The following is a 16,727-nucleotide window of genomic DNA, read 5'->3' on the forward strand; positions in this document are numbered from 1 at the left end:
TTTTATACAAATAGTCTCATATTTAAGAATTACTTTTCACATTTGTTTGGGTACTTTTCTTCCAAGTAATTCATCGGTGTTTTTTCCAGCTTTGCTAAAATGCCTTTTAATTTAAAAACAGCTTGTGAAAGACACTTTTGAGATACGATACTTGCAATTAGTATGTACCTGTAAAAAATAATTATAAATCCATCACGGAGCAAGCTATGAGAAACTGCTTTGTTTCTCTTGTATCATGACATTCAGTTACGCTTCTCATTACAATCCCAGCAATGCTTAATTTTGGGGCTGCTGCCTTTTCCTGCAGAGGAAAAAAATCAGCCGCGACAGCAGCATGCACCAGTAGAGCTCTTCTCCTTCCCCACCAGCAGCCACCCAGGACTGAGCGACCGCTCAAACTCACGGGATGGCTCAGGCCGCCTGTAGCGAGAGCCCTACCTTTTCTGTTTGACCGTGATGCCCTTCTGCTGCAAAGCCTTCTCGTTGGCCATCTGCAGAAGCTGGATCTCCTTCCGCGAGAAGAGGCGGATAGCAAAGGCCTTTTCCAGAAGCCTCTCCGGAGACACTGACTTGGCAATGTCTCTCACAAAAGCTCGAACGTCCTGCTGGATGCTGTCAGACTCCATGGGCTGCCCAGCTCTGACTTTGTGAAAAAATTTCAGAAGAGCCAGCGCAACACGATACAGAACTTTGTAGCCCTCCACCAGAAACACATCAAAGACCCGAGCGATGTACACCATCGGCAGCTCTCCGAAGAGCCACCGCTGCCAGTCGGAGTACACCTCCAACACATCCTCGGACACGGCCACCATCAGCTTATGTGCCGCCTGACAGTACTTGTTAACCAGGTCACCAAAGGTCATGCAGGAGGACTCAAAAGCCAAGAACGTCTGATCAATGAGCCGCCTGGATGGGTCATTGCAAGCAAGGATGCGACAAACCTGTTCAAAGCACTCTGCCTCATCTTTGCTGTAGTGGAGGAGCAAAGCTATCACAGAAGGCAGCGCTGGGCAAAACGATATGTCTGGGAACTGATTCGCAATGCACAATATAATCTTCCTGACTGCCCCGATGCCTTCTGCGTTCAAGCAGTACGTGGGGACCAGGCTGTTATCCACAAACTCCGGCAGTGGAAGGGAGCTACTGTTACGCTTTCCGACAATCTTCACGACAATGTCCCGGTACACATTTGCATCTGGGGTAACTGTGCGGCATGGGATGTTGCTAATTAGTTTGTGGTACACTTTGGCTCTGAGAGAGTGGTTCTTGGCCCAGTAGCCCTGCCGGGCCAGCTGCTTGAGCTCCTGGAACTCCGTGCAGGTTAGCTCCTTCGCATCCTGGCTCTGGACAGTAACATCCATTTTGTCCCAATCCACAAAGCGGTTGTATTCATCCATGGCTCCAGGAGAAGCATATCAGATAAATCACAAGAATGGAGACCTTATTTGGTCATTAAATGACTTGCAGCTTTTCCTGCAAAAGAAAAAAAAATAAAAAATAGAGGCTTGAGTAACAGGTAATCTCCCATTTGCTTTAGGAACACACACGTACATCCAACTTGTTCCTGCAATGCCAAAACTGTTTTCTAAAGCAAAGAAAGTTAAAGATACGTGCCTTTTTATCTTTAAGCCAAACTTTACTTCCATTCTGTCAATAACCCATACCGAAGTAATTTATCAACGGCCAGCCGAGAGGCTGATTCCGAGGACATCTCCACAGGGATTTAACGTCCCTCACTGAAGGTCCAAGCCAAGGCATGGACCTTTGTGTTAACTTCTCACTTCGAGAACAGAAGCCTCCCACTTCAAAAACATCCACTGTAAAGCCCGTTCAATTTGCAATCTCTCTTCCTAATTCTCTGGGGAAGTAACTGTTATCTATACCACAAGGACGCAGTCTCACGAGCAGCTTATACTAAGACAGTGCGGCCAGTCACGAGAGATGCTGACCTCCTGCCAGCCACAGCCATGTGCTCTTGGTCACTTCTTCAGGCTGGTACTAGCACTTATGTGGTCACACAGTCACGGAGATGAGCTTGTTAATCTGGTACAGTTTCTCTTTTCCATCGGATAAGCAAGGATGCAGCCGGAGCAACGCTGGTGCCAGAACCAAGGCGAGCGCAGGACAGAACCACCCACTCCGACTGCAGGGCAGGACGGCAGCTTCACGAAACTGCTTCTGAATTCTCTCAAGTGCTGCACTGGGCTTCTGGTCCTGACCTTGCTCAGGCTTCTATGATCAAATCACCCTCTAGAGGGCCTGCTATCACCAACATTGGAAGATTCTCAAAATGCACACCACTGCGATAGCACCAGGAGCTGCAAGGTCAGGTTCTGGCCTCTGGCTCCTCAAACCACATGTTTACATGATCGACCAGTTGACTCCAGCTTGCAAGTACACCTGTGTCCCAGCAGACAGCATGACTGCAACCACTAGCAGCCAGACCTGAACCAGCTTTAATCAAGTCGGTGCAAAACTAGAAGGGGAGATAGAATAAAATGCACTAATAACAGCAGGCAACGGGTTTGCCCAGCGCGGGAACGTCTCTGCCAACGCGTCCTCAGTGCCAGATCAAAGCTAGCAAGCACACGGCCGTTGATGCGGCACACTCTGCAAAGGCAGATAATCCCTATAAAACGTAACCGGCCTATAAAACTGTTTTGTACAGTTAAGACATTATGTAGCAAGGTTAAATCAACAAAAACAGTTACTGAAATGCCTCCGAAGAACCCTCAGTCATTCCTGTGTCAACCGACTGGAGAATGCGTGGAACTTGACATTTATCAGCGCGGTCTTTCCTACAGGAGGTGCATTACAATGATCTGAAACTCATAAGGTAGATAGGCCATCAACACAGACAACTCATCGTCCCTGCTTCACTACAGGAAAGTAAAACAAACATTTTGCCTCAAGTAGACAGAAGTTCGTAAACATATAATTAGTGTTAGCTTGGACAGCCATACATTTAATTCAGACAGTTTTAGATTCTTACTAAATATTAATCCGGGTAGTCTGGAATCACATGCTGAAACTCCAAAATTTAACTCCTCTTTTAAAAGGTTGGCAGCAACACACAGGAGCTTTTCAGAGAAGGCTTTTAGATGGCTCTTCTCTACCAAATAATTACCTCAGGTTTTTTTTGAAATAAAAAGAAGATTCTTTTTGAGTAATCATTGTACAATGCAAGAGCAATACAGAAATGCTCACCGTTTTTTTCTGTTTTATTCTTCCACATCTGAAACTAATTCTCAAACTGTAATTAAAGGAGGCAACACATTGTCCCAACTTCAGTTCTGAAAGCGAGACCTCTTACGATGCTCAGAAACGATGCCTCAGTGTGCGCTGAGAGCGTGTCTTCAGGATATGCAGAGACAGTAACGGTGGGACACCAGTCCGTCACCAAGTCAATGTCAGCTCTGTGGAAGTTAGCATTTTTCTGTCATTCTCCAGCTGGGAATCATAGGGAAACTCATTATCTTTAATTCAAATCCTAGAATAAGATCTTTGTGGAGAAGAGAAATTTAATCCTATTTAGCAGTGACCAAAGCATGGAGAGGTGAACCATTCTGCTCATGGTCACTTCAGCCTGGAAACTGTTTCTATCCTGTGCTTGCTGGAGTCTCCACTCTCCAACAGCTTCCCCCTTCTGCCATGATCGCTTGGCAGCTGCTTGTATTTATATTAGGGAGGGTTAAGTAAAATGTCCATCGTACAAGACAACTTCTAAGATACTCAGAGTTACATCTTGACTGTCCTTTTTCCTATAGACTTTCTTCTCCCTCCTCCTTACTCTCTCCTGTCTTATTTTCTATCATTCAGAGATGGGCATATTTAGAGGTTGCATCAAACAGTCATTTTTCCCTCTGGAACTTACTGCCCGTTCCAGAAACTAATGAATTTGATGAGTACGTGCTTCTCAGCAAGGTCCCTGAAGTCCGTGGCTGGAGGATGGAAGTCAGAGTGCCAGAGCTTTTGATTTGAGCTTACAGTCTTAAACATACTTTGGCTGGGATAAATCTGCTGGGTCTGCAAGTAGGTCTGGCTGCTTATGCTTTTCAAAGCTCTAGATGCTGCAAGAAAAAATGACAGCAAAGCAAATGGGCATTGTCAAGGTTGCCAGAGCATGACCAGCTCTTAACTGTGCTTGCAAAACCAACAGAATTAGCGTGCTTCAGTGTAATGGTGCATAGCTCCTGACGCTGTGCCAACAGCTACTGTAAGCCTGCAGGCCTCGAACGGGGAGTATTTGCTTGCCAAAGGAGAAGAGCCCAAGAAATCTCAGGAAAATTCCATCTCCTCCTCCCACTCCTTTCAAAATTTCCTCCATCCCTCTGGGCAAGTTCTCTCTCTTCTGGCAACCATGTAAAGAGCAATATTTAACCTTGAGCCGGTGGGAAGTGGAGACAAAAGCTGTCTTTCGTTCAGCAGCAAAGGGCTAGCTAGTCGGGCTGTCTGCTACCCACCTCTCGTACCGCAAGGGAGCAAGCGGGCAGTACAGACATATTCGGAGGGGCCGAAGGCTGGGGTGTCAGTTAAGGAGCAGTGCGTGTCTGTGTCACAGTCCCATCTTCACCTAAACTACCTAGCTTTCACATATAAAGAAGGGGTAAGACGCAGGCAGAAGAGAAAAAGCATTTCAGGATGTAATGTTTGCATAAAGGCATGGTTAAAGGCAGGCGGAGAGAAACATTTATACCTCCTTATCGCAACAAACCTCCTTCCCTCTTGCTAAAGTAACTTTAGAGAAGTTAGCACCATGTTGTGGTAAGTATCCTCTAACTGGGCATGGGGACAACAGGATGGATCAGCACCTGAACTGCGCAGAACCGAAATGCTTTCAAGTACCTGTTAGAACAGAACTATAAGGGGATTGTAAAAATTAGCAAAAAATTACATTACTCATAACGACAAAGCTTGAAAGTTATATATACCTTATTTAAGGGGAAGCAGCCATTATCCTTTCTGATCAGACTGACTTTTACAAAACAGCAGGAATTAACACAGAAGAACAGAACCAGGAGAAAAAGCTTTTTTTCTTAGTAACTGCCACACAATTTTGAGATTGTTAGATCTGTCAGTCTATAGTGGAGCTCTTCAGTTAAGTGCAATATAAAAAAAAAAAACCATGCAAGTGAGAAGTAGAACTAGAAAAATGCATATTGAAGATATGCCAAAAATGGCTGCAGCACAAGCAAAACATTTTTCAAGGTTAAGTTTAAACTATGAAGCAAGCAAGTAATCATTACAATTCAAAACCAAGCAATGACCATGGTAACTGGAACTGGCATGATTTCCAGTCAGTGACTAAATTTTTAGGAAATATTTAGCTTGCTAGTCTCGCCACATTTTCCATTCCATTCCCTTAGTTCTCCCCATTGTCATTTGGGCTACTTTCAGAAGAGAGCTGAAAACTGCGCTGAATTTGTAAAATATACAGCAGAGAAGCCAAGCGTGAAGTCGAAAGTCCGATACTGCCTGTGAAGAAAAATTCTATGAAAGTGTCTAAAATACAACAGCAGGAAAAGAGAAGAGTTGCATTATGACTTACCTTCATTAAGGGCAAAATAGGGCTACAATTTCACTAAAGATAACATGCATAGGGCCAACTTTAATAATTTTGTTTTGCTTTCCAAAATGCAGGAATTAGCAAACTGAAACATCTTAAAGTCCAACTAACCCAGAGGACAATTATTTTTTTCAGATCCAGAGTACATGCAGTACTCCACGGTAGCGAAATATTTACATTCTAAACGTTTTAAAAATAAATTCCAGCTTCGGTTAAAACCTGAGATTACGTGATTTGATATTCTTTTAATAGACACAGGAAAGTTTCCTAAAAACACAAACTGTAATTAATCAGGAAAACCTTGTCCCCTATTGAAGTATTCTTGCAACTTTGTGTTCTGAAAGTTTGCCTACAGGTTAATGGCTTATTAAGACACTTCACTCCAATCTCGTGTAGCTGCTCTCTAACAAGAAACCCAAACTTTGAAAATAACATTTTTCATCTTAACCATGGACAGTTACACCACCTTTGATTCAGCTGTTTGCTACGTACTGTACAGATACAGCTAGATACCGACAACCAAAATTTTGGCATGCATTTTTATAACGTGCTAACAGAAAGCAAATATTTTCTTTGCTGCTCTACAAATCAAGACTAATGCTAGACTCCCAGACCTGCAGCATACCGATTGCTGTTTATACTGTTGAGTAGTGATGTAGCCAGGGAAAAGACTCAAGTCTACTCTCTTTCATAACCTCGTTAAACTCATCTGTGCAGGAGGCACATGAACAGGTAACGAGAACTGCTTCCTCAAGACGGCTAGCCATTACTCCTCATCCCAGTAAGAGAAAATTAAACCCCAAACTGGGTAGATGATTTCCCATCCTTGAGGAATACTCAATCACATCTGAGATGTTTGCTTCATACACCGAAGAACCTGACAGAAGAACAAAGCGACACAGCAAGGCAGCGATAACTGCAGAATGAAAGACAACTCGCAGACAGTTCCTCGGTCCTCCCCGCGTACTTCAGTGCCTCCTGCAGTCTCCCCCAAGCCAAGACTTACACCAGCACACCTTGAAATCTCCGCTGCCTGGACCTGGAAACAAGACTGGACGCCACAGTGCCGTCCCCCCTTCCTCCCAACACCTCCTGCTCAGAAGCCTGTTTTGTCACGTTTACAGCCTCAGTTCCTTCCTACGCCACACATCACCGAGGAAGATGCATGCATCAGAGCCAAAATTAAGCACTCCATTTAGCGCTCGCAACGAGCTGAACACAACTAGCTTGTCCTGTGTAGGAGAGCAATCGGGACCACGTTGATGCACTCTGGAGTGATGATCGTTTTCGATAATGTACGCAGAGTTCGATGGATTGCTTTAACGAGGTTAAATGCAGTTCGATCTCTTTATGATTTGCCCTGGGCGCTGTGTACAGCACAAGCTGGGCTCCAGGAATACAATTCTGGATAATGTTTAATACTAGTTTACCAATAACAATAAGGGATTAGCTAGCTGCTCCCCGCTGTTTTTTGGTACTCTTTTGGGACAAAGTCTAGGAACCTCTCGCTTTCCTGAGTAACTGATGAAGACCTGATAGAAGGGTACACTACAGGGCAAATTATTTTAGGCATCTAGATGATTTCTCTTGGGATGCCACCATCGCAGGTGAAGTACAGCCGCAGAAGGTTTGTCCTAGAACCCCATGCTTTCATTCTTAGGAAAGTACTGTTGTCTTCTTAAACAGGATCTTTAAATTAACTGTGATTAATCTATCGTGTACTTAATCACAGTCAAAAGTTGAGACACACAATGAGCTCTTCACTGCTGGCCAGATAAATGACAGTACTTGTATTGAGGAGAACGTGCATGCCTTATATCTGCAAGCACTTCAGTGCAAAGCAGCACCCCTTCCTTCCCATCCCCTGCCCTGGGACAACACGAGCACTTCTAGTGCTCAGTCACTGTTGGTGCTGTGAGCTGTACCGGTCATTGAGATACCAGAGAGGTACAAAATAAAGACACAAAACCCAAACAAGATAAAAGTCTGGAAAAAACCCCAAAACACTCTTGTTGAAAAAATGGAAGAGAAAAGAAATGGTTAGTGGTTCCACAAAGGGCGAAAAAGGCTGAATAACAGAGCATCGTAAGAGGATACTGGATGATAAATGTTACCGAAGATTTAGATCAGGAGCTTTCTGTCCTGTCCACGTCATAAAAAACCAAGGAACTAGTAAAATTAAAGAGAGGAGAATTCCTGTCTTTTTTTTCCCCCAAACCAAAAGAAAATTGCATTTAAGCAGCAAAACTACTTTACACAATGTATTGAAAATGATCCATTTAAAAATAAAAATCTGTCAGAGGAGTGCAGAAAAATCAATACCATTTCCCTGCTATATTGACTGCGTTTTCCTTCTGGTTTCTTCCAAATTATAACAACGAAAAAATCCCTGACATTGTGCTAATTATTCTTCTTCCCTTTCTTTCAAAAACTGAAGTAACTAGAAATGGGTCTCCCTTCAACAGCAAACTCTGGCTCTGATAAAAATTTTACACTGATCATGCAATCTTCAATCTTTTTTTTTTTTTTTTTTTCTTCTCCCTTTCCCTAAACACCTCAGTTCACACCTTTCTCCGTTTGGAAGTACAGTCCACTACGTACAACTAAAGATGCAGTGTAACTGTCAGTGAAAAGCTCTGACACGGTAGCCAATCCACAGGCAATAAACCAACCCCTTTTCCCGCTCTCTTGCACTGAATGCTCTCCGTCAGTTTGACGTCTATCACCTCTAGATCCCTCTCCACTACAAACATTTACTGGCATAAAAATATCTTTCAACATCTGTGCTTTGAAATGTTCTCCTCTTAGACATGATGTCTGCATTTGTTTATGGTGAACACCGATTTATTTCTTTTCCTCCTATCTAAGCCTTCTCTACAGGAGTACACGTAGCCATGTTTTATTTCTTAGGTGTTTAGAGTTTCTTTAGGTCCAGAACAGCAGCTGACAGCGTGAATGGAAACACAGGGAGATTTTTACAAGTAGAAGACACAATCTTAGATGTGACCTTTTCTGGTACCCAAGAGACACATTTGCCAAGAACCATTTTGCAGACAATGGCAATGTTTATGCGTTTGTTAGCATAAGAAAACCTGTCACAGGTTAAAGAGCACATACCTCCCAGACCTGTTCCTCCCACTCGCTGACCAATTTCAACAGTACGTGATTAGACCTTTTCAATAGTTTTTGTGACCAAGTATCACAACAGCGTGTCCAGGAGTTTTCTCCGTGAAGCGTGTGGTTTCTGCTCCGGGCCAGCCTTTACGTGACAGTGCACCCGCGCGACCGCTAAGCTGTTGGACACTTTTAGCACCCCAAACCCCAGCGGGTGCCGGTCCCCAGACGAACGCGGCCTGACTACAACACAGCAAGCCTCCCGGCTAACAGCAGCCCCCGGCCTCAGGCTGCCACCGTTCGTATCGCGCTGAGGAAGAGCGCGCAAGCTGCTTTATGGAGATGAACGCACCCTGTTACGCAGCCCCATACGCCTTCCTACAGACAACCTCGGCATTCTCCAAGTCATGATCTATACCATATAACTGGTTTTTTTGTTTGTTTGTTTTTATCCTGTTCCATAAAATGGTAGCCTTTTCCATGTAGGATTTAACCACATGTCCGCTAGGCTGGGCCAGGTAGAAACAGGAGCCTTGTCTGCAGGCTACAGGGAAGCCCCTGCTGTTCCACTGATGTACAAGCAGAACTGGCTCATCGCAGTCTCAGCCTGTATCTTGTTAATATAAATATACTTTCCATTCAAATATATATACAAATACACACAAAACATACATTGCATTGTACATATACATACTGTATATATAAAATACATACAGAAATATATATCACATTTTTAAAAACTAATGCTTGAATTCAGTTTCTTCACAATATTCACATTTATCAAAAATATGTCCACACAGACGAACGTTGCACATTCTCTCTTACAAAAGGTTCAACATATGAACTGTGCCATTTAAAGTCTGATCAGGAAACAGGCCAACGTCCCAATTCCCCACATTGTCTTCAAAAACAAAACAAAAAGACAATTTAATCTAATCAAAGCAGTAAAAGTATCAGTGCGGATACTTACACCAATTTAATTCTTCTGTTAAATTAACTGATAGGACATGTTTACACTGATTTAAGACCTCCCAGTGCAATTTATGAATACACAAAGCCTTAACCTGGCAGTGCTGGAGAGCTTAAGGGATACCTAAATTAGATGACAGGCAGATGAACCAGCAACCCTGGCCTAACCAAGCACACAAGTCCTTACTCTCTTAGTGAGCCCATGGAAGCTGCTGCATGCACTCCTTGCCTCTGGAGTAAGCAAACGGGGAGGGACGCTCCAGTCACACCAGCAGTTATCCCTAGATCTTGTTGATTCCAGGGAAAGTTTTGTGCTCCCATAATTTCAGCTGGCAGCTAAAAACGGCGTAGGAAAATCTTATCATCTCAGACTATTTCATTATTCTCTGCACTAAGTGCTAAGGGTGTAGAAGTTTTCTTTAGGAAAACAAAAGCCGATTTACAGTAAGACGAGCATATGAGAATTACAAAGTTAAAGCTGTCATTTTATACAGGATTTATTTTCTTCCAGCTCTGCAAAACCCTCAGATTTTCTCCCTTTCCCCCAAGATAAGCTTCAATAATCTGGTATCCCCGATAACGGATTACCCCTCTCCTGAAACAAAGGGTAGATTCTCCTACACACAAGAGAGGGTTCAGACACCAACATCAAGCCAGTTGCAAATACACTTTACAATTAAAGGAGGACCTAATCTCAGGCAGAATGCCAATACTTGCATTTCAGGGAACTTGAACAATATCTCGCTTCATTTTGATACTTATTTCTGTAGTCTTTCCAAAGTTACGCTCTATTAGAAGTCAAAGAGTAGCAACACGCACCTCCTCTGGAGCAGCGAAGGTACAGAAACAGCATTTCACAATGAAAAACTAATCAATGTAGAATGCCAAACTAGTCCTGCATTATTTTGATCATGATTTTAAAATCAAAGGGCATTTATAAGAACAGATTGGCTGCTGAGTTTAGAATCTTACTATCAGTGTACATTGCTAATCTCTAGCCTTACTAGTGGGGCAAAACTTTGGGAAGACGAGCCCCGTTAGAAGGCCATTAAGACAGTTAGGGGGCTGAGCACAGGATATTTAAGAAGAGGCCTTGCTGTCGATGGTGTTCGTTAGCCCTATGCCTGTTCTGAGTAAACCTAAAGGGACTTAACATACGTGACACTCCTACTCCTCTGTCAAGTGTCCCTGCGCTGGCCAATGGATTCAAAGCCTCCCAAGTGGAGGAGAGGGCTTACAAACATATTGAAACATAAAGCAGGAGCAGGAGTCTTGTCTCCACACGGAACCAGATTATAAAGCAAACTTTTTCTGTATACAGTGACGAGATTACCAAAAAAACCCCAAACAAAACAAAGAACCCCAACACTCCTCCACTCCCCAGACTGAAGTGCTTTTGTTAATCCTTACCTTAGAACCTGTCCTTGTATAGACCTTCTTATGACTTACTCCCTTCTGCTGGGCCTGTCGGTGGGGGGGGGAAAAAAATTAAAAATTAGACTGTTTTTTAAACAATGCATTGGGCAACACCCACGTGCATCAGGTGCACCACTGACCTCCATACCTCTAAAAAAAAAAAAAAAAGGTATCTGCCTGCACTTCTGCATGGCTTCCAACCTTCATGCCTGCAATTGTGCTACAGAGAACATGGGGACAAATATCCTCACAATAGAGAAGAGCAGCTGATTAACCACATTAGTAAAGTGCTTACAGCATAAACAACCCATTTCGGTCTCTAAAACCACAAGCAGGGTTACTGCTTGCGGCACCTTTGTCATAAACACGTTTAGCTAACATTCTCATAGCAGCTGACTGCTGTGTTCCCCCCTCGCCCTCTCTCCACAGGAGTACAACATTCTGCATTCAGCAGGCAGCCTCTGGAGAGGTCTCTCTTCCTAGGACTAACAGGTAGGGGATTTTAGAATACCAGTTCTGCAGCTTACAGTATGTAGATCCCCAGTTCTGAAACAAAAATAACTGTATTCTGAAGACATGCAACGGAGCATGGGTTCAGATCAGTTGACTTGCTGAGGGTTGATATGCCAGGCCCTTGTCCTATTAGGCAAAAAAGTTTGAACTAATCTGATGAACGTTATTTTTCTTTTCAAATTAATTATATTCAGCCTAGCAGATTTTGAAATATCCCAGTTCTAGTTTTCTGCAACATACAGTTGTTGCAACAACTTTGTGTACGAGTTATTTCTTCCTTAAGTTGTTTTCCCCTGAAAAACGTAACAAAATAATCCAGTGTAGGTGTAGCGACACCAAAGTTACACCTATTTGCTAACGTAATGTAGCTTTGTACACCCCAAGCACAATTAAGCATGCTCATTAATACAGACAGAGGCATTAATACAGGCATGAGATTTCTTCTGAGCCTCTTTCCTGAGACAGTGGGAATCAACAACACACGGTCTTTTGCAACGTGTCCGAAAGCTCAGGTAACTGTCCTCGAACTTTAGCAGTTTAAGCAAGAGAAGAACAAATGAGATGCGGTAAAGCCTAGGAGTGTGAACACCACAGATACGAGCACTTTCACATATTAATCTCAGAGAATTTAAAACAGCTGATTCCACAGCTGGACCTCTCCAGCACGTACTCCCCCCAATACACACGGACTCCAAGCAAGTCAATCATTAATGTAGTGCAATTAGGTCTGTCTATTTTTATATCAGAACGGTCGCGTGACTGCCTGGTCAAGCACAAAAGGCACTGCAACTGGCTAGAGACCAGCATTACTTAGACAAACCCCACTGCACCCCCCCAAGTCAAACACCATGCAAACACGTCAGAACGTTGCAATTAAACCCAACAGTAAAGGCATCCCCAAAGGAGCAGACATTTAAAAGAAATTTTAGCTCTTTAGTTCTCAGTCACAATTCAAGGCTGTGTACAGATGGAATAGAAATAGCTATTTTTCTTTCAGACTATTAACACAGTTTACCTATTTTGAGTGTTAACATATATGTGTCTGCTTCTGAGCATGCATCCCTACAGCCCAGCACAAATTGTTTCAACGGCCTCCCCAAGCTCACAGGCAGGGCAGGGTGCATTCCAAAGAGCCATGAGAACAGCGAGGGCTAAATTCATGGTCTGTTGCCGATAATTTGCTTGCCACTAACTCCATCCGGCTTCAGCACTTACGATCTAAACAAATGCCGGCGTGGTATTATCAGACTGCAATAACCTTGGTGTTGGAGATGGTGAGAGACGTGTGCAGTGTGGACTGGTTTGCTTTGCTTGCTCGCCTGCCTTAAATTTACGGACAGGGTAATTTTAGTGCAGGAATAGCTTTTTTATCCGTTTTCTTTACAGTCCAAATGACAAGGCTGACCAGGGGAAGGAGGCTCTTTCAAGATTTCAAATAACAGAATGAAGCAGCAAAGATAACCAAGGGGAGAAAACAAAGGTCGCAAAAAAAGGAGAGAGGTGGGAAGAGCAGAGGTGCTTAAATATGTGCCGGGTCCACAGACAGCCTGTTATAAACATTCCCTTGGCAGCATTTAATTATTAACAGCAAAAGGAGAGAAGCAGATAGCTGCTTTCCCTTGCATTCAACTTCTAGCTCCAGGAACACCTGCAAACTTTCAAATATTAATGACAGAAAAGACATTCGGTACAAAGATTCCCAATAGCTAATTATTGTGCAATACTATCCACAGCCATTCTGCAAATTACAAAGGACGAAGTATCACGTATTGCTTGGAAGCAACACAGAGCAAACATAAAATGCTGCTGGAGTCCTTGGGTTCGAGTTATCAGGGCTGCTCCTGCAAAGTAACTATCTTAGAGAGAAGTCTTCTGCAACACGGTCTAACTGCTAGTGATTGCACAAAGAAGGAAATTCTAACAACAGAGAAATCCCTTTTCTGGTAAAACAGAGCCCTAGATGTGATCCATGTCATTTCTGTGCACCGGGTGTTCCTGGACGCTCTGACAATCCTGCGGGGGCTTCCTCTAAGCCAGAAAAGCTTTCAGATGCTCCAGCTTCTTGTAGGAATCGGATATAAAAGTGCAAGGTTTTAAGATAACGCAGCCTGATGTAGGACCACCAACTTCCCTCTCATCAGAGCCACACAGCGCCTGCGAGGCATCACCCCTCCTGCTGCCCTCGGACAGCACCCGGGGCTGCAGGCAACCACGCACTCTGGGTATTTGCAAGTAACTTGGTTATTTGCTCTGCTGTTCGTCGGCCCAGACAGGCCGCGGAAGGCTTTGGCAGGTTCTAGCGGGCGCCCGGAGGGCGGTGTCCAGCTGGGTACCATTCTGGCAGCCCCAATATCCCAGCACCCATCGTCCGCTTCAGGACGTGCTGAACATACACATCCACGCTTCAGAGAGCGGTTCCTAGGTAAAGGCCCACGTGAAAATAAACTCCTAACAAAATCTTACTTTCGGGATAGAAATTTTAAAATACTCAAGGGAGAAGCTGCCGAACACGAGCCCTCCACGCGAGCGCGAACGGCCGCTGTAACGGGGAGCAGCCGGCGGGACAGGCGCAACCTGCGCGGGCGGGGGGAGCCCCTGACGCCGCCGCCCCCGCTCCCGGCGGGACCGGCCGGCAGCAGCGGACCGGCGCCACCGCAGCCCTCCGAACGCCTCCGGGAGCCTCCGCGCCCTGCGGCAAACCCGGCGGCCAAGGCCGGGCCTGCCGGGGCCGGCTGCCGGCGGAGAGGGGGCCGAGCTCGGAGCCGGCGGCCCCCGAGGCGCCACCGCCGTCACGGCGGGCACCGGAGCCCAGGGACACGGCGGCTGGGGCCGCGGCCCGACCCTCCCCCGGCAGCGCCTCCCCAGCCACGCCGGCCCGGCACGGGCACGGGCACGGCCCGGCACCGGGTCCCCGCGAAGGGGGCCCGAGGAAGGCCGGGCTCAGGGCAGGCCCCCTCCCGGTCCCACCCGCCCGCTCGCCGGGAAGGCGCCGCGCCGCGGTCCCGGCACCGAATTCCGCTCCCGGTGCCGGCGGAGCCGCGCCGGGGCCGCCCTTACCGGCGCTGGGGCCGCCCTCGCCGCCGCGCCCGCCGGGCCGCCTCCGGCGGGGCCGGGCCGCGAGCGAGCGCCGCCGCCGCGCGCATGCGCAAAGGGCGCGGCGGCGGCGGGGGGCGGGGCGGGACGGGCTCGCGCCTGCGCCTGCGCTCCGCCGGGCGGCGCGGGCACGTGCGCGGCGTCTCCGGCGTCGAGGGCGAGCGCGCGGCGCCGCGGCAGGGAGAGGGGAGGGGGCGGGGGGCAACCGTGGGGGGCTGCGAGGGGTGCGGGGGTGTGAGGGGTTGTGAGGGGTGCTGGGGTGGTGGTGAGGGGTGACAGGGTGTCAGTGAGTGGTGCCAGGGTGGCGGTGAGGGGTGACAGGGGGGTTGTGAAGGATGATGGGGTGGCAGTGAGGGGTGTCAGGGTGCTGGGGTGGTGGTGAGGGGTGACAGGGGGGTGTGAGGGGCGCTGGGGTGGTGGTGAGGGGCTGTGAGGGGTGGCAGGGGGGTGTGAGGGGCTGCGAGGGGTGATGGGGGTGTGAGGGGTGGCAAGGAGGTGTGAGGGGTTGTGAGGGGTGCTGGGGTGGCGGTGAGGGGTGACGGGGGTGTGAGGGGTGATAGGGTGGTGGTGAGGGGCTGTGAGGGGTGCTGGAGTGGTGGAGAGGGTGAAAAGGAGGTTGTGGGGGGAGCTAGGGTGGCGGTGAGGGGTGATGGGGGTGTGAGGGGTGTCAGGGTGACAGTGATGGGCTGTGAGGGGTGATGGGGGTGTGAGGGGTGCCGGGGTGGTGGTGAGGGGTGACAGGGGGGTGTGAGGGGTGACAGGGGGTGTGAGGGGTGCCGGGGTGGTGGTGAGGGGTGACAGGGGGGTGTGAGGGGTGACAGGGGGGTGTGAGGGGTGCTGGGGTGGTGGTGAGGGGTGACAGGGGGGTGTGAGGGGTGCCGGGGTGGTGGTGAGGGGTGACAGGGGGGTGTGAGGGGTGACAGGGGGGTGCTGGCGCGGTGGTGAGGGTCGGTGCTGGCGCTGCAGGCAGGGCTGTTGGGCACAGAGGCCTCGAGCTTGTGGTTCTGCACTGGAGACCGCGCTACTGACCAGCCTTGCGGAGGGTTCAGGGGAAAAGCTCAGTGCAAATCTTCGATACAGTTGTTGCTGTAAGAACACCTTAAGAGCTGAAGAGTTTTGTGCTCAGTAACAAAGCGACTGTTTTTTTCAAAGCCTGAAATGGCCGGGACAGAAATGGGTTCATTTCAAAGATGAAGGACTTGCATAGTGTTTATTTGACTTGACTTGGCAGCAGTGCTCTGTTTACGACTGGATAAATAACTGCCACATTAAAGATTATTAACTAGGAATGCTTAAGTGACCAATAAAGTACTAATCTTTTATATGGCGTTGTAAACGTACACAGCTTGGTAACGCGGGCTCTTGCCAAACAGATAACAAATCCCTTACCCGGAAGGTTTGCAATCTAGAAGAAACCGCAGGGGACCACAAGGAAAGTACAGGACATGATAGTGAAACATAAAACACAAAGAGGAGCTGTAACCGCTGCAGCTGGATTTTAAACGGGGTCTCAAGAGGATTTTTCGTATTTACCTTAAAGCTACCGGGCGGTGAGACAGACACAGCGTGCGTCCTGCCAGGGACGGGCGGTTAGCGGGCTCTCGGGCACCGCGGTGCCGGGCAGTGCCGGCTCCCCTGCCTCTGCAGCGGGCAGCGCCTGGGAGGGCGGGCTGGTCCCGCTGCTTCCACCGACGGCGGCGAGCGCCAGGGAGGCACCAGGCCGGCCCGTCCCTGTGCGCTGCCTTCCGGGCTGCCTTGCGGCCCCCGAGGCTGCTGATGGGCCTGTGTCGCGGCAGCAGGTGGCAGAGCCGTTGCCAGAAGCTGTACTGGGAAATCACTCGTTCATCCACGTGTACGTTGGAAATACAGCGCATCATTTTACATTCGCTCGTGTTTGGTTCTGTAGGGTCCTAGAGGGCACTTGCACTCGTGGGAAGGATTACGTTCCCTACGCCAAACGAAGCTGAGCTAGCAAGGAAAGCAGGTTCAGAAGAGGGTGAAAGTAGAGGGAGAGGTGTGGGAACAGAGATAAGTGCGGGCAGTATTTGCTGAGGTT

General features: G+C 47.5%; 1 protein-coding gene across 18 annotated transcripts in view; it reads right to left on the reverse strand.

Moving 5' to 3' along the window:
• Positions 1–14,711, reverse strand: part of TBC1D24 (TBC1 domain family member 24) — a 37,626-nt gene extending 22,915 nt beyond the window's left edge. For 3 of the 18 annotated variants that reach the window (XR_015698677.1, XR_015698678.1, XM_087731056.1), the window contains exons 1-3: positions 3,208–4,068; positions 1,950–2,822; positions 439–1,473 (exon numbers count right to left, since the gene is read on the reverse strand). Coding sequence is in view for 14 of the 18 variants with exons in the window: in XM_087731056.1 (XP_087587182.1) it covers positions 439–1,397 (959 nt within the window). In the remaining 4 variants the exon portion in view is untranslated. Of the gene's footprint in view, positions 1–438; positions 1,474–1,949; positions 2,823–3,207; positions 4,071–4,463; positions 6,525–6,572; positions 6,984–11,059; positions 11,114–14,041; positions 14,530–14,635 lie in introns of those variants that run through there. The other 15 variants (XR_015698680.1, XR_015698679.1, XM_087731054.1 and 12 more) reach the window with 13 other exon arrangements.
• Between the last annotated feature and the right edge of the window lie 2,016 nt (positions 14,712–16,727).

Source organism: Nipponia nippon, unplaced genomic scaffold (assembly GCF_047370975.1).
Source record: "Nipponia nippon isolate SJK-2023a ecotype South Korea unplaced genomic scaffold, ASM4737097v1 scaffold_5, whole genome shotgun sequence".
Taxonomy (NCBI): domain Eukaryota; kingdom Metazoa; phylum Chordata; class Aves; order Pelecaniformes; family Threskiornithidae; genus Nipponia; species Nipponia nippon.